The sequence below is a fragment of the Notolabrus celidotus genome, chromosome 10, assembly GCF_009762535.1.
Source record: "Notolabrus celidotus isolate fNotCel1 chromosome 10, fNotCel1.pri, whole genome shotgun sequence".
Lineage (NCBI taxonomy): Eukaryota > Metazoa > Chordata > Actinopteri > Labriformes > Labridae > Notolabrus > Notolabrus celidotus.
This window is the reverse complement of record NC_048281.1, coordinates 32,501,749-32,524,791: the sequence shown is the minus strand read 5'-3', so window position 1 is coordinate 32,524,791 and position 23,043 is coordinate 32,501,749. Positions and strand designations below refer to the sequence as shown.

General features: G+C 40.6%; 1 protein-coding gene across 1 annotated transcript; it reads left to right on the top strand.

Annotated features, from left to right (window-relative positions):
- Positions 1 to 1,431: 1,431 nt before the first annotated feature.
- si:rp71-68n21.9 (kelch-like protein 9) lies at positions 1,432 to 22,899 on the top strand. Its single transcript, XM_034693167.1, has 11 exons — positions 1,432 to 1,566; positions 3,188 to 3,241; positions 5,190 to 5,344; positions 5,458 to 5,636; positions 5,880 to 6,012; positions 9,423 to 9,619; positions 9,959 to 10,034; positions 11,836 to 12,393; positions 13,026 to 13,205; positions 14,001 to 14,114; positions 22,035 to 22,899. The coding sequence occupies exons 1-11, from the start codon at positions 1,454 to 1,456 to the stop codon at positions 22,529 to 22,531; spliced, it is 2,256 nt and encodes a 751-aa protein (XP_034549058.1). The 5' UTR covers positions 1,432 to 1,453; the 3' UTR covers positions 22,532 to 22,899.
- Positions 22,900 to 23,043: the final 144 nt, after the last annotated feature.

The window sequence follows — 23,043 nt, the reverse complement described above, 5'->3', positions numbered from 1 at the left end:
TTTAACTTAAAGACGGCAGAGTCAGGACAGAAGCTCAGATCTGTATGACTGTGGGTGGAGGAAACAGCAAAATGCTTATCTGACAATTAAGGAACAATCATTTTTAGAGGGAGTGCAGGCCATATTATTAATGTATCATATGCCATTAGACATCCCCTTACAGAGGCTTCACCAGAGAGTGCCTCTGTCTGTGTTTGGGCTGCAAAAGACTCAAAATTCCTCCACTAAATCCAACGATACTGGAAAAATAACATCGCAGAAGAAGAAAATATACAAACCCCAGTTCCATAAGAGATGTGATGCTATTTTAAATGATGCTAAAAACAGAATTTGCTGGTTTGCAAATCATTTAAAGCTTAGATTTAGTTGTAAATAGTGCAAAGACAACACATTAAAAGTTTAAACTGAACATTTTATTGCTTTATGACAGATATAATCTCATTTTAAATTTGATGCTAGTACCTATAGGACCCTCCAGCTTGGAAAACAGCTGATCTTGGCATGCAGCGCACAGCTGGTGAAAGAATAAGGAAGTTCAATGGTTGAGAGAATCTAATGCCAAACATGAAGGCTACCTGACGGCAAGGTACAGACCAGGAAACATCCTTGGTACACTGTACTCTCAAACTCATTTATAATTTTGTAGGTGGATGGCTAGAACTGATGGCTAACAATAATCACCTACATTTTTAATATGCACACTAATGCTTTAATGTGCAGAAGCTTCAAGAGCAGGAAGACCATTCATGCATAATCTGATCTAGAGGGAAGAACACAATTGGTGCACCTTTTTAAGATAAGATAAGATACTCCTTTATTCGTCCCACAATGGGGAAATTCATGGAGTTACAGCAGCAAATAAAAAGGTGTAGAGTACAAGAATTTAACAAGAATATATATAGGAAAGATATGTTCCTCAAAGACAACAGCTTAGCCATAATTCTCCTGTCAGCCACCACATCCACAGGGTCCAGGACTGAGCTGTCCTTCTTCACCAGTTGGTTCAGTCTTGCTCTCCTGTAACCTGACACAAACTTAAAACTACATTTCTCAATTTTCTGATTTGAAACTAAAAATAAAATCTAGTCATCAAAAAAAGGAAACTAACCCAGTAAGAGTTTCCATCTGACTCTTACCAATACCTCAAAACAGTGACGTATAAACTCCCATTTCAAAAAGTCAAGACAGTACAGTAAAGAAGAATAAAAACAAGTAATTTGATGAAATATTCCTCCTCTTGTTTGATGCCTGTCTCGTCTACAAAGGCCTCTTATTGTGTAAACATGTCCAAAAACCTACAAACCTTGTGCAACTCTTTGCTTATTTCACTAACAGCGTAACAAGTGTGTGACACCCGGGTGTTTGGTGAGCGTGAAGATGCAGATGCCGAGAAAGAGAAGTAGTACAGGAAGTGGCTGAGGTCTTGGTTAAGGCAAAGAAACGGTGATGCTCGATGCACAGATGCTTCACAGTGCAGCAGACATTTCCTCTCACAGCTCTGCTGGCTTACACGATCAGGCTGGAGTCAAGCCTCGGGGCCAACCTGCTGCGGCGGATTTCTTCCAGGTACGTCACCCATGTCTGTGTATCTCTTTGGATCCAGCTGTGTGTGAGGCACCAGGAGAGTGAAGGACCACAGATCTATGTTTGTCTCTGTTTCAGCTGCACAGGATGGAACTTTGTAAAGCCACACGGAAGGGTTATGGTACCCTGTTATCAATATCTGTAGTGTAGTGTGTGTTTTTTATGCTTTAAAAGATGCACATTTTAATTACAGTGTACATGCAAAACCTCAACTTGAGACAAAAGTTGAAAGTTTCCAAGAAAAATGTTAAATTTCATCACTTTTAAAATTAAAAGTTAAATTCAAATGCAATGTTGCAGAGCAGTGAAAGAAACAGAAACCAAGTAATGAGACTAAATGAGATGATGCATGCTCAAGCTTGTGTACCTAACACATTTTTTGAATTACTGCTCCTCTAAGGTTTTCATTTCATCATCTAGTTCAGAGGGTTTGTCCGTAATGGAACATCTGAGCAGCTGCAAAGAGAAACCTCCTCTGAAAACATCAGTTTGACATCAGCAGAGTAAAAATAAAGGCAGCAGCACTGTTAGGCTTTGTTTGTAATTAATCTGCAGAAGCTACAAGATATTAACTTCAAATGTAGTTTTAGTTTAAACTAAAAAACATGAAGGAAAGTTTGTTCTGTGAGCAGCGGAGCTAAACCACTTCAAACGTTGAACTAAACTAGGAAAAAGAGAACAACGGGATCAACATCTTGAGACAGAGGAAACATCTTGAATCAAAAGTGATATGAAGAAGTTGCCAGAGATGAGTCATCTAACAGAGGCTGGGTGCATAAAAGTGAGGGGATTGGAGAGGACTTGGCATGAACAACTCAAAAGTCATGGTGGAGACTGAGAGCAGGTGCACATATATCAGTGTGCACATCTCAAATGAGCTCACTTGTTGAAGAAAGCACGGAACCATCTGAGGAAGTTTAAGATCTCTGATTCACTGCAAAAAAATGTCACAACTGAGTCTGTGCTCTCAGTAAAGTGATACTCTGCCCACCCTGCAAAATATCTACATCCAGGTGGTTTAGAAAGAAAGCAGGGCTGATAACGAGAGACTTACATCCCCCTGATCACAGCCTGTTTCAGTCTCTACCTTCAGGATGATGGTGACGCTCCCTCAGGTCAAAGACTGAGAGGATGGAGACACACAGACTGTTGATTCACAGACGCTTGTTTGACATTTGGCTGCTCACCAAACTCACGCCTACTTTTGCCAATGCACTTACACTTTATATGCATAATTTGATTATTTTACAACATAGTTTTTATCCTCAAGATGCACTTTTATACTGTTTTAATTATGCATTTACATTTCTGCATGCTCTCAGGTGTATCTTTTAATGTATGTAACTGTGTCCTTGAGTTTACATGACTGTCTTTGTTTTATTTATTCTCATGTTACCACACCCGGTGATGCAAACTAACATCCCTGTGCTTGCTCTTGTTGTAAATACACGTGACAATCAAGAGCCTTGAACGTTGAACGTTGAAATTTGTGACCTACATACTCTGATTTTTTTTCCTTTATCTGTCAAGTTCTAAACCGAATCAGAAAACTACCAAAGCATACTAAACATGTTGACTGAAGCTCCTCTTTGTCTCCATGTAGGAGATCTCAAAGGCGTAACAACAGTCCCCATCCCCCAGAGGCCAATGACATGGGGTAAGGTGTTTTTGTGTTTCAATGTTAGAGCAGAAAAGAACATGCACACAGACACACACACGCACACACGCACACAGACACACACACGCACACAGACACACACACTGCTGCTCCAGTTTAATGCGCTCCAATGACGTGCAGAGAGATGTCAGAGTGAGAGGGCTGCACACGATCTAACCCCCTCTGAGCTGTTGGGGGTTGGGAGCCTTGCTCAAGGGCACTTCTTTAATTTCCGGAGAGGTAACTGACAGCTCTCCAGCAGGCAGTTTCAATAACCATACTCTGGTCCGTGTTGGTACTTGAATCAGAAACCTTCCAGTTCCCAAGCCTGCGGACTGAACCACCGCTGCACCAAATTTGAGTCTATTTATATCTTTGCATTTTACCACCTGTATCGAGTAAAGAGAGTAAGTGGGCTTGTAAGTGTGATATGCCGTGTGAAAATGTAATCAAAGTCCACGTATGTTTTGACCGTTTATCAATAAAAGACTTTAAATAATCTGATACAAACAGAGCGTAACTTACAGCAGCAAAGATGACGAAAATAAGACCATAAAAGAGATGACAAAACAAACAATCAACATAGGTAAAACACATTACAGCTCCTACAGTCCCTGAGAGTGATGCTACATTTAAACAGTCTTGTTTAATTTAAGTTATAAAAATATTTCATTTGGTTTTGAACAACATCACACATGATTAAAGTCATACATTTACCTATTTTCACCAAGTCTGATCCTCTGCTTGCATTTATTGTTCGTTTCTTTTTTTTTTAAATCTAACCACTATGACATATTTTCAAAGTTTAATGCTATTGATGACAGGAATTGCAACATATTAGTGTTGTGATTATGATCAATCAATCTAGCTTTATTTATAGATCCCCTCTCATGCAAATTGAATGCTATTCAAAGTGCTCTACAGCCATTGAAAACATTTAAAAATAAAGTATATAATGACTAAAAATAAAAAAGAAATGGATTTAGAAGTAGAGATTAATGCACCAATTGCAATAAAATGTATATAAAAAGGAAATAGTTAAGAAATAAGTAAATAAAAGATAAAACAGGACTAGTTAAGACAATAAAAAAGGTAAAGATAAAAGTCTAAGATAAATAAAAGCACTAAAATAGCAACCAAAAAAAAAGGGATTGAATGATAAAAAATTAAAGAGTTTGAAATGTTATGCAGCCAAACCTTTAAGATCAATTTAGAAATGTGCATTGAATAATATTTTTTCTGACATTGAAAATTAAAATTTGTTTTGGAATTTAAAAAAAAAAGGTTAAAAAAAATTAAAAAAAAACTCCCAGTGTTCCTTGGATTATAGCAGCAGGTTTCAATCCTGTGTGTTTGATTATTTATTCTAACAACTTAAAAAAGTTGAACTTAAAATGTGTTCTCCAGATCAAAGTTAAAATTAAAAGTTTAAAATGACTAATTCCATGTTTTGATTCACTCATCATTTTCTTGTCTTTTATTCATATTCAGTAGTCAAGCATGTTCTTTATTTATACTCTTACTGTATGTGTTTGTTTCAAAAGGAGAAGTGGTTTTTGGTAAAATGGCGTGTTTCCTCCTTTTTCAGGTCAACACGCCGTTAAAAACAAAGTTCTTCTGTAAACTGCAGCGAGGAGGAGGAGCTTTACTCAGAAAACACTCCTTTAATGAAACCTCAGATTAGAGCTGATTAAACTTGAAGTTTTTGGCCATGCAGGCTTTACAAATCCAACTGTGGGAAGTGGTTTCTGAACACAACCTTAGAGGAAGTGATGAGAGGAACAACAAAAGGCCTTGAAGTAACCGTGTACACGGCATAACAGCCAAAACTGTGTTATGAACTTCAGACATCAATCGGTCTGTCTGAGCGTGAAATTAAATAACATAAAGTGCCGTGAAGCGTCTCACTCGTCCTCCTCTTTCTTCTCCTCCTCCTTGTCCTCTGCAGGGGAAGCGGAGATGACAGCGGGCCGGGGAGGCTGAGCCGCACGTTGTCTCGTCTGGGCAGCAGGCATCAGTCCAGAGATCCTCAGAGGCATCCACCTCCGCCAGAGAGACCTCCGCCTGCTGCTCCTGCGCCTGCTCCTGCTGCAGCTCAACGAGGTGTGCACTCTTCATCTTCATCTACAGCTCCTAATGTGAAGAGGATAATCACACACACCTAGGGAGTATTAACCAGTGTTTCACACAAACTTCCCTTCTTCTGGGTTTGACAGATGACAGGCCTCCACCAGCTCTACCGCAGGCTCAGGCTGCAGCTCCAGCAAAGGCTACTCCCCCACTACCCACCGAAAAAACCCCTAAACGCCCTGACAAATCCACAAAACCCAAACTTCCCCCTCGACCTCTGAGCAGATTGTTCAGCAGCACTGACCACGGAGGAGCTGTGTTACAGGTACACATCTGTGACTTATTAACTAAATGAAAACCTCCTCAGAGGCTGAAATGTTCAAGTACAGAGGATTTTTCAACACCACACAGTTTATGTCATTATATTTTTCCTCTAGCTCTACAGCACAAAGATGCAGAGAAGACTTTTGTACTAACTGACAGTACTTCAGGAGTTTCTTAATATCACTAATCTGTCAATCAAGCCTGCAAATGTTAAAGTTTGAGTCATTTTTGTATTTTTCTGCAGGGTTGTAATATTTTTCGGGGAGATGAGACTCTCTGTGACGTTGTTTTGGTTCCTGGAGACAGCACAGAAACTTTCCCAGTCCACAGAGTCATCATGGCCTCTTCTAGTGACTACTTCAAGGCCATGTTCACAGGTGAGTTCACCTGTTTGAGTTGGTTTGAAGCAGACTTCATATAAAAACAAAAGTAAGAGACTACAGCCAACAGGTCTGTGAAGCTTTTCCCAAACACCATCTGTGTTTGGAGTTATTGATCAAGGGATTACAAATAGAAGCATATTTCAATACCTCAGCCAAGTTGGCAGTGTTGTCTGAGTCCGTTCCTTGTACTTTTATAAACTGGACCAAATATTGACAAAACTTTCAGGAAGCTTGGTGCAGGAGAAGTCCAAGTCATCACAAAGCATGAAACATTTGGAGCTGTTCTGGATCTGAGTCACAAACAAGAAATAATATTGACTGAACTGCGTGGTGTCAGTTTGTCTATGGCAACGTTAGTGATTAGACAACATCTCAGTCACATCAAACATCTCTTTGAAGAAAAATGCATCAGGTAGAAATATAGAAAGATGTTTTATAACTATTGTATAAAACTCAAACTTTAAAAATCATGGCGATGCATCAGCTGTAGGCTGATCTGTTTCCAGTTCATCAGTTGCTACGACAGGTCAAATAAATACATGCACAAATAACTAGAAAATATAAACCTGCTGGTGGCCCTACAGGAACAGTCAACAAGCCACAGATGATGGGATTCATCCTCTGGGCACCATGTGATTTACTTTTCGTAAGGTTGTCGGTCGACCAGCAAACGGGCATTATGACACAAATGTAAGAGTGAAACTGCTGACAGTGCAACCTGAAACATTTCTGATATGATGACAAGTTTCAGGAAACACTCGTCATTCTGTTGAGGTGATTAGAAAAGGAAGAATAGGGCACCGTTGGCCTCGCGGTCTATGCACGGGCCCCATGTACAGAGGCTATAGTCCCTGTCGCAGAGATTGTTGGTTTGACTCCCAGCCTCGACCATTTATTAATAATAATAATAATAATAATAATGCATTTTATTTATACAATGTTACAATGTTACAATGTCATTTAGCAGACGCTTTTATCCAAAGCGACGTACATACGAGAACAAGAACAACACAAGCAAAGATCTAGACAAGAGGAAACAAGATCAGTAAGAGGAACAAAGTGCTTCAAGTCAATATGGATGCAGGTACTGCCAAGCAGTGTAAAGGCAATGCACAAAAGTAAGTAAGGAATTATTATAATTATTTTTTATTTTTTTCAAAATAAGGAACATCTACAATGAAGCAACCAAACACTTTAAGACCTTCCATTATCATCATCAACAATTAACATCACCACAATAATGACCAAAGTACCAAGTGCTGGGTCACTCCAGAGCTGAACACAGACTCCCAGAGTAGAGCAGGACAGTGTGAGTCAACTGTAGCTGGAAGACATGATCTGCCACTGGGGACAACAGTGGAGAACAGTCTAGCTAAGTGCATAGTGCTTCCTAAAGAGCTGGGTCTTTAGCTGTCTTTTGAAAGTAGAGAGGGACTCTGCAGATCCAATGGAGTTGGAACATTCATTCCACCATTTAGGGGCAACAGAAGAGAAGAGTCGAGCTAGTGATTTTGAGGCCTTGTGTGCTGGAAGCACTAGGCGCTTTTCAGAGGCTGAGCGTAGCGGGCGAGAAGGGCAGTAGACCTGGATGAGGGGTTCCAGGTAAACTGGAGCAGTTTTGGTTCCTGCTTTGTAAGTCATGATTAGAGTTTTGTATCTGATGCGAGCTGCAACTGGAAGCCAGTGTAGCGAAATAAGCAGGGGAGTGACATGAGCTGTCTTAGGCTGGTTGAAGACCAGACGTGCTGCTGCTGCGTTCTGGATCATTTGCAGAGGTTTAACTGTGAATGCAGGGAGGCCTTATAAAAGCGCTTTAAAAGAATCTCCAAGCGCTTTACAGGAAAATAAATGTATACAATAGAAAAGCAAAGGAAAACAGTGCAGAAAAAAACAAGCAAAGAAAAGCAAGGCAGCAACATAAAACAAAACAAAACAAAAATCAATCAATTATAGTTTAAAAGCCTTTGTAAATAGGTGTGTTTTGAGTCCGGATTTGAATTTGGTGAGTGAGGGAGAGAATCTGAGGTGTTGGGGGAGAGAGTTCCAGAGGGTGGGGGCAGCGACAGAGAAGGCCCTGTCCCCCCCAGGTACTGGGGTTCAGGTGCTGCATCTTACCCAGCTCTCTACTCCCAACATTTCCTGTCTCTCTTCAGCTGTCCTATCCATTAAAGATGAAAATGCCCCAAAATATAACTTAAAAAAAAGAAAAGAAAGAACGCAAATTATGGAGGAGAAATCGAGATCTTTGTTACGTAAAGATGAAACCAGCTGTGAAGCAAATCTTTATATTTTGACATAACTTTTGTATTTAGATTCTTCAAAGCCTTTCTCTTCAGTTATGCTCTCTCTCTCTCTCTCTCTCTCTCTTATTCTCGTCTATCTCTCTTTCCAAACCCAACACGGTCTCAGCAGATGTGTGTCTAACATGAGTCTGGTCCTGCTGGAGGTTTCTGCCTGTTAAAGGAAGTTTGTCCTTGCTGCTGTAACTTGGCCCCCTTTAAGATAATTGATTTCAATTTGACCCTGGAAGATGACATCCATAATGTTGGACTATGTAGAAGAGCATCTCTTAGTTATGCTGCTATGAACTTAGACTGCCATGGGACCTGACACACTGGTATCCTATCTCCCTGTCCCATTAAAGTTACTAACCATAGTCCTTTCTGGAGTCCCTGAGCTCCCTTGTCTCGTAGGTTCCTCTGGATCTCTGCTGCTGTGGACGTGCCAGACTCCAGCTGCTACAACTACTACTATCCGTCTCCCCACTATCATCTCTCTCTCTCTTCATCTCCCTCTATCCTTCTCTCCAACTCAGTCTCATCAGATGTGTGTCTAACATGAGTCTGGTCCTGCTGGAGGTTTCTGCCTGTTAAAGGAAGTTTGTCCTTGCCACTGTAACTTGCTAAATGCTGCAAAGTGCTCTGCTCATGGTGGATTAAGATGAGATCAGACTGAGTCCTGTCTGTAAGATGGGACTGGATCTGATCCTGTCTTGATGTTAATAATAGAACATAGAGTACGGTCTAGACCTGCTCTGTTTGGAAAGAGTCTGAGGATAATTTTTGTTGTGATTTGGCGCTATACAAATAAGGATGTAAGGGCTGTATGACATCTTAACACATATAAACACAGAGAACACAAATCAGCTGTTTAAAACACTCAAACATAGTAAAAGAAAAGAGGAAGGACTTTTTCGACTCACTTCTGCATAATACTCCTTCCTCTGCAGTTCCAGAGCAAATTTGCGTCTGACTTTATTATTTTGAATGTACTTTTATTACCCTCCCTGTCTGCAACCTCGCTGATGGTGCACTTTGTCTGCTCGAGACAAATCCTCGACAACGATGCAAAATCATCCTTTCACCTTGTCCCTGTCTCTGCGCTCGACTTTCCCCCCCATCCAGGAGGCATGAGGGAGCAGGAGATGAGAGAGATCAAGCTGCACGGCGTCACTAAGTTGGGTTTAAAGAACATCATCGACTTCATTTACACATCCAAAGTCAGCCTGGACATGGGGAATCTGCAGGACACGCTGGAGGCTGCTAACTTCTTGCAGGTCATGCCCGTCCTGAGCTTCTGTAACCAGCTACTGAGCAGTGAGGTGAGGACACTTTAATTCCACAGTGGCATCAACACTCTTCAGATGTTGAGTCCGTTTATGATATCAGAGTTTATTTTTAGATGCATCGGAGGTCAAGCTCATTTAACTGTAAGATTAGAGGTCAGGCTCAATGAGCTGCCACAGGGATCTTATACTTCAACAAGCTCAGCCTCTCATTTGGCTGCATGTCCCCCGTCCTCAGCTGCACCATCTCTCTCTCTCTGATATTGATGAGTGACCAAAGATAGCCTGAAGTGAAAGATGGAAAAGGATAAAGGTCATGCAGGACAAAGACATTTTTTACACCTACTCTGTTTTCTGTGTTGCTTGTTGATGCAGATCACGATTGATAACTGTGTGGAGGTGGAGCGCATCGCTACTGACCTGCTTCTGGAGGATGTTCAGCTGAATATAGGTGAGAGTTATGATGCAGTGTGAGTATATACGTGAGAGAGGAGAGGGTGTGTGTGCAATACGTTTTTATCCTGGAGTTTTGCAACTCTTCAAATCTTCAGAATATGCTGCCCATCAACCCATTGAACATTGGTGTTTACATCTGATCTGTGCTGCAGACTTCTCAGTTCATTATCAGTCTCCAACAGTGACAAGCAGTCACAAACAATACTGCAGAACATCAAAGTTTGTGAAGTTAAGTTAGATTAGTTTGATCTGAAGAGATGCAGAAAAAGTGAAGGTTTGATTGCATTGACTTGAATCAATTCAATTCAATTCAAACCTTTATTTATTCTCAAAAAAATACATTGAGGTTTCCCTCATTTCCAATGTCGGCGAAATCACAGGCACATTTGAGACAACGAACAAACACACAATCATTCACCAAACAATAGATTCATTAAAACAGATACAGTTGGGGGCGCTGGTGGCCTAGCGGTCTAAGCGCCCCACATACAGAGGCTACAGTCCTCTACAGGGGTTGCCGGTTCGATTCTTGGCCGGTCGACCCTTTCCTGCATGTCTTCCCCCGCTCTCTACTCCCGACATCTCCTGTCTCTCTTCAGCTGTCCTATACAATAAAGGCAAAAAGGCCAAAAAAAATAGATACAGTTGGAGACACAGTGGTCAGAGATCAAATCTTAAACTCTGCAAAAAGAGGGAATGGATATCAACTTTAAAATCTGTTGGAGGGTATTCCATGATTTTGGGGCATCAATGGAAAATGCTGATCTACCCAGCTCAGTGTTAACTCGAGGGGTATTCAGAATGAGCCAATCAGAAGAGCGAGTCATAGGATCCATAATTTCATTCCAACAATTTGGAATCTCCTCTGCTGAAGAGAGGGCCAACCAACCTTCTCATAAGGGCACAGTGTTGGGTGTCTGTCACCAGTTATGAATCTTAAACGTTGCTGCTGCTCCTGGAGGTCCCGAGGTCAAAATGGAAGCTCAGAGGGGATAGAGCTTTTTCTGTTGCTGCTCCCAAATTATGGAATGAGCTTCCCCTCCACATTAGACAAGCCTCCTTACTGCCCATTTTTAAAACTCATTTTAAAAAACATTTTTATCCCTTGGCTTTCAACCCTGCATGAGACTGTGCTCCTGGTTTAGTGTTTTATGGTTTGTGTCTATTGTTTTAATTGTTTGTTTTATGCCTGTGTTGTTTGTCTGTTTATGTACAGCACTCTGTTCCAGCTGTGGTAGTTTTTAAAGTGCTTTATCAATCAATCAATCAATCAATCAGACTTTATTTATAAAGCGCTTTTCATACAATGACATTGTAACACAAAGTGCTGTACATAAAAACAACTTAAGATAGAATAAATTAAGAAAAAGATCCCAATGCAGAGACTTTAAAATTGGTGTGATGTGGGCCCTCTTTCTGGTCTTTGTCAGCATTCTAGCTGCTGAGTTCTGGAGCAGCTGAAGCTGAGAAATGTTCTTTTTGGGGAGACCAGAAAGAAGAGCATTACAATTAAAGTGCTTTATAAATAAAGTTGAGTTGAAAGTTGAAAGTTGAGTTAAACATGGTAAAAAGAGTCCAAGGGTTTTAGTGTTGAAGCTGCAGCATGTCTATAGATTACATCACCATAATCTAGAACAGATAAAAACACTGCTTCAACAACTCTCTTTCTACAAACCCGTTGGAAGCTGGATGGATGACTTCAATCACTTGATGCATAATGGAAATATATTTGAAACATAAGCTCAAAGATTCGTCAACCCTCTCATTGTTGATCCTCTTTGTTGTATCATATTTAGGTGAGTTTGTGAGCCAGAACCTCTCAGCGTTGGTGGAGAGCGGCCGCTACCTGGAGCTCTCTGAAGCCACCATGGCCAACGCTCTGTCCAGTAACTCTCTGGAGGGTTTCTCTGAGGTGGAGCTCTACAACATCGCCCGAGGATGGCTGAACCACGACTCCCCCAAACGCCACTCTTCAGTCTACGCTTTGATGCGCCACATTCGTTTCCCACTGATGAGCCCCGGGGAGCTGATCCAGATCTCCCAGGACGATGAGGAGGAGGAAGGCTCCATGATGCGCTCCGAGACCTCCTGTGTGAACCTCCTGCTGGAGGCCAGCAATTACCAGATGATGCCTTTCATGCAGCCGGCTCTGCAGACCGAGCGGACTCAGATACGCTCGGACTCCACGCACATTCTGGCTCTGGGCGGCGTGATGAGACAGCAGCTGGTGGTGAGCAGAGAGCTGAGGCTGCACGATGAGATGACGGGGCACTGGAAGGCGCTGAGGCCCATGGAGGTGCCGCGTTACCAGCATGGTGTGGCTCTTCTGGGAGGCTTCCTCTTCATCGTTGGAGGTCAGAGCACGCACACCTAGCAGTCAAAACTGAAAATGCTTATTCAACACAAGTTTTAAATTTGGGGAAAACACATTTATGCATCCATGCTTCATTAAGAACTTAAAATTTCACTCTGAGTCATCTGCTGTAAAAAATAAAGTGGATGTTGCCAGAGTGATGGTTTTTAAACTCTTCTTTGAAGACTTGAGTTTGAGGTTTTTGTTGTTGCCAGCTCCTTTTGGGTTTCATTTCTGGACAACAGGTTGGATATGTCTGAATATTAGTTTGCAGAACATCATGTCAATCAGAGGCACCCAGGTCCTGAAGCATACCCTGCTTTCTGTCCACATTGTAATGCTTTGAAGGAGACTTTAACTAGAGATTGGAACCTTTTGCATTAGCTGTACTCCAGAGCCAAGAGGCTACATTTACTCTTTATGTGCACACTGTGGTTTGGGTCCTTTCAAACAACAGGATAGGAGCCTTACTGCAAATCCTTCCTTCTCAATCTGCAAGCCCAAGTGTGTTTGTTGAATAACATATATAGTATAGTCTCATTTCTGATTTATAAGTGAAGTTTAAATGCTGAAAGTGAAAGTCAGGGTACTTGATTGGTAATAATCTCACTCTGATGGTCGTCTGTGTCTCAGGTCAGAGCACTTACGACACCAAAGGGAAGACGGCCATAGACAGCGCTTACCGCTACGACCCGCGCTTCGACAAGTGGCTGCAGATCGCTTCGCTCAACGAGAAGAGGACGTTCTTCCACCTGAGCGCTCTGAAGGGGAAACTGTACGCGGTCGGAGGAAGGAACGCCTCGGGAGAGATCGGTAAGCTGAGAATAAGCAATCTTTTACCACACACATCAGCTGACAAACATACAGTCGGTCCAACCATTTACTTCTTTTTACGCTCCATTTTTGGTCTCCACCAGCTCTCATAACTTCATTACTGCAAAATGTTTTTTCACAAACTACTCCTTAAAGGTGTATGTTGGCCATTAGGGGCTGAATTAGTAACACAGTAGGTAACTTATAGGTTGCAGCTGGAAAGGTGAACATGAGCTGACATCCCTTCAAAGTTTAATGAAGCAGACGAGGCTGCAGACTCTGGTAGTCTGATAAAATGTTTAATGTTAAAAAATATTGATCAGAGCTACTTTAGATTTAGAATATCCACATTTTCACTCAGAAAATCTGTATTCAAATATTCAAATTATTCTTCCTGTGCTTCTGCAAGCTGAGCTGAGTTATGGTTGCTTTGTTTGTGTTGCACATTTTTATCTGAGAGGTAATTCTAAGAGATACAATCCAATGATACTTCTAGAGATAGAGATAGAGAGATAGGTCTGTATTATCATTGTTATTAAAGATCATTGATATTAAAGCAACAAAAGGTAGTTTAGCAGCTCTTTGAAAGTAGTAGGACAGACGAAACAAAACAAATGGACAAGATAAAGAGAAGTACACTCTAAAGATGGTGCTAAGAAAATTTAAACATGATCAGTCATTGAATATGCAAACAAAGAAAGACTTCTACAATCGTGCTACATCTTCTACAGCTTCTAGCCCTTCTTCTTACAGTCATTCTCCACCTTTCCCATCTCTCTCCATCTCTTCATTCAGATTCCGTTGAGTGCTACAACCTGAAGAAGAACGAGTGGGCGTTTGTGAACAGCATGGTGGAGCCTCACTACGGACACGCCGGAACGGTCCACGGGAACCTGATGTACATCTCAGGTGAGAAACATTTCATCACACACATTCTGGGTGTAAAGTGGTCTCATGTGTTAGGACAGAACACAATGTGATGGTTTGGGTTTCTTGGTGGACAGTGAAGTTAGCCACGACTGCACAATCACTCGTTTCTGGGGTCCCACAATGCTCGTCCTTTATTAATAACTGCACATCAACCTGACTGTGTGGCCGCTACTTCATCGTACATGAGCAGACAGGAGTCAACCCTAATGTTACTGTATTATAATGTAACATAAGCCACACTGACCTGACCGGTACAGATAGAAATCTTATTTTAAGATATGTCAGGCCTACATTTTCTCGACAAAGTCCTTTAAATAATTATTAATGCTCGTTTTAAGAAACTTACATCTTGCCGGCCACATTCAGTCAGTACAGTGGATTAAGTCTTTATTCTTGGCTCGTGTTAAAAGGCCTCTCTGCACTAAGGTGTGCAGGGATCGTCTACAAAGTGCAATTCTGATGAAAGATGCATCAAAAAACATCTAGTAACAAAATCACCTCACTCATTGATGCTCTTGGTTATTTTATTTATTATAACTTATTTGTTTTTGTTTTTTTGTTTTTCTTTAATTTATTCATTCATTTATTCATTCATTCATTTTCTTTTTTTTCATTCATTTTTTTATTCATTCATTTATTTATTTATTCATTTATTATTTTTTTATTCATTCGTTCATTCATCCTTTTTTCTTTTTTTTCATTCATTTTTTATGTATTCATTTATTTATTCATTATTTATTCATTTATTTATTTATATATTTATTTATTCTTTTTTATTATTCATTCATTCATTTTATTTTTTTCATTCATTTTTTATGTATTCATTCATTTATTTATTTTTTTCCTTTTCATTCATTCATTAATTTTCTTTTTTTTTCATTAATTTTTGTATTTATTCATTTATTCATTCATTTATTTATTTATATATTTATTTTTTATTTTTTATAAATATTCATTCATTCATTCATTTTCTTTTTTTAATTAATTTATTATAAATTGATTAATTCATTTATTTTTTTATTTTTTATTTTTTAAATTCATTCATTCGTTTTCTTTTTTTCATTCATTTATTATGTTTTAATTAATTAATTTATTAGATTTTTTCTTTTTTTATTCTTTCATTCATTCATTTTCTTTTTTGCATTGATTTTTGTATTTATTTATTATTCATTCATTTATTTATGTATTCTTTTTTATTATTATTCATTCATTCCTTTTTCTTTTTCTTTTCATTCATTTTTTATTCATTCATTTATTTGTTTATCTTTTTATGTGTTCATTGTATTTATTTATAAGGTCTATTTTTGTAGCCTGTTATTTATCTTGTATTCTGCTGGACCTGAGTAACATTTTCCTTTCCTTCCTGTTTTTAACATTTTATATTGAATGACAATAATTTGAACCTTGAATCTATATATCAACAAGTAGTGCCTTGGCATACTTTTACTTGAGAAGCAGACCGCTAGTTTTCTTCTACTTAACTAAAGCATCACTAAAGTAACTCTACTTTAACTTGAGTATAATAGTTTAGTACTCTTTCCACCCTTGGGCGGATGATGAGTCCCTGAAGCGAGTGAATAGTCAGCACACACAGTGACTCAAACACCTTCGGTTCGCACGAGTGAAGTGAAACCTGTTCACTGTCGCCCACCTCTTTCTGTGGTTTGCTGACATTTTGTCGTATTTCAATTAACATTATTTCCGTAAACATATTCAAGCTCTGTTTTTGAGTTTACTACTTTTTTTATTTGACACAGTGACTAAGTAACAAGAACCCGTGAGAGGAAAACGATTCCACAGTTCCCAAAATAAGATTTAAGTGGTTCAAGTTCTTTTGGAAAAACTCCACCATGATCTGTAACGGTGCTCTCAGAGTAACTGCAGCTTATTTAATCAAACAGACCGAGAAATAAACAGCTTAAAATCTGTAAGAGGCATGAAGTACAGGCCTTCTGAATCTCTCATTATGATTGTTGCAACCATGTCGAATTTTCTGTTCTGCCTTCTCTGTGATTAAGGTCTGCTCATATTTTAAAAGAACTACATGGTCAGGGTCAGATCGAGGTCAGGGCTGCAATTACAGAACGTTTATTTTGGTGGTAAAAAGAAACCAACATTGACCGTTCTCAGGCAAGAGAAGTAGAGGCATTGTCTTCAGTGGTCATGATATATACTTCAAGCACCCGAGCATCAACACTGACTTCCCCTCTGAGGTTTTGCACAGCTGTGTCTCGCTGTGAAGTGTGACTTCCTTCTGCTGCACAGATAAAAACAGGCACTATTGCACAGTAGAGGGAGGACACCTGCAGAGAAAAGCCTCACAAAAGTCATGCAGGGTGTTCAGCTGGTGAGGACTTTGAATAAATGTCATGCATGGAAGATCCAGTGTCATGTTGGTAATCAGACATGTAAAAAAAAACTGTGACTCACAGTGTCCAGACCATATTGCATGCTTTCCTTTGATATTGCTTGTCATAGACGATCCCTCTGCACTCCAGTCATGGCCAGCTGTGTGAAGTCACCAGTCTGAATTGTCCAGCTTGCAGGATGCAGCGTGTGCTGATGGAAACCGGGTTGTAGCTTGCAGCCTGTCTCAATATGTTTGGAAAGAGGCATCAGTTTTGGAAGAGCAATGTTCTGCTCTTAAGTTAATGACCCAGAAAGAACGAGCCTGTGACTGTTTTTACAACTTTATCAAAGTGTTTCTGTTGTGAGTTCAGGATGAGCATATGTGTTCCCTGCCTCCATCATGTTACTTAAACTGTCTGCAGGAAGTAGAGATAAGCCAATGAGCTGGTGGTCAAGCTGTGGATGGAAAGCTTGTAACCTTTTATTTTAAAATAACTCAAAAACGTACACAAAAAAATACAGTAACTGCTTATTGTTTCAACCCAAACCATAAAGTTCTCCTAAATCTTACACAGTCAGTTTGTCACCAGAGCTTGACCAAACTGTGACCCTTTCAGAACCCTTTCAAAATGTGTCTTATTTCCAACACTTGTATTGTTTCTGCAGTGTCAGCTCATATTTAACACCCCACGCATCACCAGACAATAAAGGCGCTAAGTTGTCATCGAAATTTCACAAGCATGTGATGTTGTGTCGGTGAAATGCAAAGTTAGTTTGCATGAGTTCACACAAACGGTTTAACCATTAAATCAATCTTCATTCATGACGCGCCAAATTCCAACAAAAGTTATCTCCGGACACGTGGTTGTGAAAGGAGCGAGTCTACAATGTGCTCTTTGTAATATTATTTACAGATGCCAAACAGAAAGTCACCATGAGTCAACACTTTGCAACATTTGGTAACGGGGGAGAGGAAAACAGGCAGAAACTTTGAGCAGGACCAGAGTCCTGGTGAACAGGACCAGACTCCTGGTTAACAGGACCAGACTCCTGGTGGACAGGACCAGACTCCTGGTGGACAGGACCAGACTCCTGGTGAACAGACATCTGCTGAGGCTGTGATAGAGAAAACAACAGGTTCAAATTCAGACTACAGCTGCAAAGCCAAAAATAAGCAATAGTTAGAGTGGATATAAAATAAGGCTTAAATTAGCAAAGAAATGTTACATTCCTGAAAGAGTGCAACATCCTGCTTTGGCCTTTGTTCTTGGATCCACTACCCGTATTACAGTGGAATATTTTCCAACAATTTGCAGAGATTTGAATGCCTCACCTGTGTCTAGTAGAGCACAGGGACAGTAGCTACTTTCAGTGTTGAAGAATGAAGTGAATGCAGAGGTGCCAAAAAACTGCAGTACCTCGAGTGTCCACTTGAGGCTGGCTCCAAAAGTCAAAGAAGAGCCCATAGAGTCCATATTAAAATAAACATGTTTACAGCCAGATATTAAAAAAAGGTTGTGGTCTCTATAGCTCATTTTTTATATGTACAGGGGTGACATATTTTATAACTCATTCCTTTTTATCATATAAAGCCTATGAGTTATGCATTATTTGGCTTAATTAGGGGCGGGGCTTACTTGACTGACAGTGAGGCTGTGGCCTAAATTCACCTCTTCTTTGGGCTTTATAAACGCCTCTTTAGAAATCAATGGGTCTTTATGTTTGATATTGTCTCAGTGTCATGGTTTGGTTTGGTTTGAGTAGTTTAGTTTTGTCCTTTTTGTTTCATGCCTTAGTTCCTCCCTGGGTTTATTTTGTATTTGTTATCCTTTGTCTCCCTTGAGTGTTTAGTGATCCATGTCTCTTGTTGTGTTTCTTAGTCTTGTTTTGTGTTAACTGTTTTATTTTGTAGTTCTGAATCCTTGTGTCTCCAGTTTAGTTTTACTTCATGGCCTTGTGTGTTTCTCTTCTTTAGTGATTCCCCTCATTAGTTTCATCTGTGTTCATTGTGGTTCTTCCCTGTGTTTGTCTTCCCTGTGTTCTTGGTCGTCTTATTTTTTCTGTGGATTTGTTAAAGTAAGTTTTAATTTGTCTAACTCAGTTTTTGTTATCAAATCATTTTTATTTTAAATCTGCACTTGGGTCCTCCTTTTAGTTTACACCATTCGTGACTCTGAGACTCATCAAGGTTACTAGGGGTCAGAAACTTCACATCGAACCCTTTAAAGGTGATGATGCTCCTTGTGTTGTCTGACAGAGTCCCTTAAAGAGCCTGTAGTCCAGTACCTCAAAGCCCAACCTAAAAAACAACTGAAGTTAGTTGAAGCTCTTTAAGTTGAACTAATTTAACTAAGTCTTATTTCCTTTTGGAGTAAGCTTTAGATTACTAAGACCCCCACATTTCACGGCTCACATTTAAAGCAGTTCGTCTGTGAGCACTGTCCACGCTAAACAAAAGGTTTCGTTTCCAGAGATGATTTAAGGTGTCTGTTTGTCTGTAAACCCTCAGTCTGATCAGCGGTGGGTTTTCTTCACAGTTTTGGACAGGAGACTATGTTATCGACCTGAGAGCGAAAATAAGTTTCACACGTACGGCTGAGAGACAGGAAGTATGAAGACCTGTGGTTGGTGTGGGTGTCGGTACTCTGAAACAAGGTTAAAAACCCCAAACTTTCAGAGGCTGTAATGTGTTGTTTATCTGACATATGCCTGAAAACAACACGTGTACTCTGATACAGCACTGTTCACTCAACATGTTGAAGTCAAAGGATCAAATTTAGATCCACTGTAACTACGGGCTTCCCAGGCTCTAGGACTCTTTAAAGGACCGGGGGTTACATGAAGCTGCAGTGACAGACTAGTCCAGACACTAACTCAGTGTTAGTCTGAAGAAAGTCTATCTGTGTCATCAGCTTTTCTAAGTATTCTGACTCAACAGTGTCTTTTGTAACATCCTCAGTTCCTTAAAATAATTCAGTGAGTGATTACATGAACTGAATCATCACTGATTAATAACTCAGGATGACTTCAGGAGTTAGAACTGGAGGCTTACTTGTGCAGAAAGTCCACGTTTCATGGGGGTCCTTATAGACCAATGCTTGGTTTCGTTATGACTCACTGCTACGCTTACCTTTCCAAGTTACTGCTGAAGACTCATCCTTTCTAGATGATGTTAGACTCAACTCATTTTCATTTATGGAGCACCTTTCATACATTCAAGTATGCAAGTGCTTCACAGAAGAACAGAGAGAGACAGAAAACAACAGCAAGAGAAATAGTCAGATCAAATCAATGAAATATTCAGAGAAACATCAGAACAGAAAAAAATAAAATAACATACAATCATTAGAATAACCCTCCCCCCAGGTTAAGAGTCTGGGTGTCATCCTTGACAGCACATTATCCTTTCAATCACACATCAATAACATCACCCGGACTGCATACTTCCATCTTCGTAACATCAATCGTCTCCGCCCCTCCCTCACCCCTCACACTGCCGCCATCCTTGTCCACAGCCTTGTCACTTCCTGTCTGGACTACTGCAACTCTCTCCTCTTCGGCCTCCCTCACAAATCCCTCCATAAACTCCAACTGGTCCAGAATTCAGCTGCCCGGATCATTGCCCGAACCCCCTCCATCCACCACATCACTCCTGTCCTCCAACAGCTCCACTGGCTCCCTGTTCAATTCCGCATTCAGTTCAAAGTCCTTCTGTTGACATTCAAGACCCTCCACAACCTCGCCCCCCCATATCTGTCCGACCTCCTCCATGTTCCCACTCCCTCCCGCTCCCTCAGATCCTCTTCCTCCATACACCTGTCTGTCCCCTCCGCCCGTCTCACCACTATGGGGAGCCGAGCATTCAGCCGCTCTGCTCCCCGTCTCTGGAACTCATGACCACCTCAACTCAGAAACACAGATTCTTTCCCCCATTTCAAATCACAACTCAAAACATATCTGTTCACGCTTGCTCCGTCTGACTCCAATTGCTCTGTCATTTTTTTTATTGTTTCTATTTTTTCTTACCACTTGTTAGTTTATATTGTTTTCATTTCTGACTCTGATTTTGTTTCCTTTAATGTAAATTTGTGTATGTATATATATATATATCTGTGCGGTGTCCTTGAGTGCCGAGAAAGGCGCCTTTAAATAAAATTTATTATTATTATTATTAAAATCAAAAGCAGTCTTCAGTTTGAGCATCGATTTGACTCGTCCTTGAACTTAATAAAATATATTTTAGTATAAAACTGAAAGTAAATAAAGAAAAAATTAGGGTGTTTTTTTTTGTTGTTGCTACACTCAGTGTAGGTGAATAGATCCACTGTTGGAACACCACCATTATTAAAATGACTTCTTCCTCAACAACCAATCAAAATCAAGAGGGGGCGGGACCTCTGATGTCAAGTGCAGTACCAGAAATGTAGAAGTTAATCAGACTTGTTTGTCAAGGGCATGATTTCCAGGTCTGAGATGCTGCTGGTGTCACAACATCACAGTTTTTTTCCTCAGCTCAAAAAACACTGTAAATGGACACAGGCCCTCATGCAATTTTTTGGGGGTTTTGCAGACATAAGTTACAAAATGCTTCACATGAAGATTGCACAACATGCAGAAATAAAGTGTGAAAAGATAACCATCACCAGAGCTGCACGGTTACAATCCTGTAGTTGTACTTGAGCAGTCAGAGCCTCCATTCCATACACCTCCCTTAGCTTCTGTTTCCACTGTGCCACTGTAGGTGGCTCTGAAATCATCCATTTTATTGTCACCATTTTCCTAGCAATCATCAAGAGTATATGTAATAGGTATTCTTGGTCTCTAGTGTATTTTTCTACAGGGGTTATGTCTAAAAGAAACTGACATGGGGTAAATAGTAAGTCAATTCCCAGAACTTTATCTATCTCGCTCTTTATCCCTTTCCAGAAAGGCAGCAACTTTGGGCAATCCCAAAATATGTGCGAGTGGTCACCCACCATTCTACATTCTCTCCAGCAGTATATTGCAGCTGAGTTATCTACAAATTTGGAAACCACCGAAGGCGTCTTAAAGAACCTTGTCTTCATCTTCCAATCAAACTCCTTCCACATGTTACTATTAATGCCCTTATGACATCCAGTGCATATTGTTTCCTACTCTTCATCCTCAATTATAACATTAAACTCCATCTCCCATTTAGTTTTGATATACAAAGTGTTGTCTGGTGTATCCAATCACAGATTTCTGTATATATTGGAAACATGCTTTTTGTTAGGTTGCTGATGTTTTATTATATTGATAAAGTAAGTTTCTATGTTTGATGGAGCATTTTTTATAGAAGAGTCACGTCCATTTTAAAAGCAGTTTAGACATTTGGACTATAAATCATGGGTTCTTCTTTGCTCGTGGTTCGACCTCCAGAAAGTGTTGTTAATTTATAGTTAGTAGTTTTTCCTAGAATACGACTGACAAACAAAGAGCAACCAGTAAATAAAACACTTAGTCCCTGTATATTTAGAAGGAACGATGTCGTCAGCATACTGAGGTATTCATGGATCTCTCATCACACAGGTGGAATCACACGTGACACCTTCCAGAAGGAGCTGTGGTGTTACGATCCAGTCACTGACACCTGGAGCCGCCGGGCGGACATGATGGAGCTCCGCGGCCTGCACTGCATGTGCACCGTGGGGGACAAACTCTACGTCATGGGAGGGAACCACTTCAGAGGCAGCAGCGACTACGACGACGTCCTGAGCTGTGAGTATTACAGCCCGGACACGGGACAGTGGACGGTGGTGGCGCCGATGCCGCGGGGCCAGAGCGACGTTGGAGTGACGGTGTTCAACGGGCAGGTCTACGTGGTGGGGGGGTATTCCTGGAACAGCAGGTGCATGGTGGACATTGTGCAGAGGTATGATCCAGAGAAGGACGTGTGGGACAGGGTGTTCAACGTGCTGGAGCCTCTCGGGGGGATCCGGGCCTGCACCATGACAGTTCATCTGCCTGAGGGGTCGGTGGATGAGGCCCAGATACAGGACTGTCCCCTGCCTACAGCGAAGAGCTGATAAGCACCAGAGACATGAGAGGGTTTTTTTTATAGTTGTACCAGAAAAGGTGAGAAAAGAATGAAAACAGGAAACAATGTGGGTTCTCTGCTGAAGTCACAGATGCAAGAAACGACGGCTTGCTTAAATCTTCTATCACTTCACCATTCTAAGAAACATTTATTGACATTCCATTGCATCATTCTTGCTCTCCTCTCCTTCCACAAGCAATCCTCTTTCTCCTCAGATTGGCTTGTCATTTTCTTTTGGGCAGTAGAGCTTGACGAAATGACTTGGAGGCAGAAAAGTCTGAGTCTTCTGATACACAACATACCCTGGAGTTTCCAGATTTGAGTTTCAGTTCAGAAATAAAGAGAAAAGAAACAAAACGGGAAAGTTTGTGGTTGCACCGTCCTCGTGCTTTTTCCTTCAAAACTGTCTCAGCATTGATTCTTTTGGACTTCATATTTTGCTGCTTCGAGGACTCAGAGTCCGACACGTCAGGATCAGTAAGACGTTCGGCTAATCCTTCT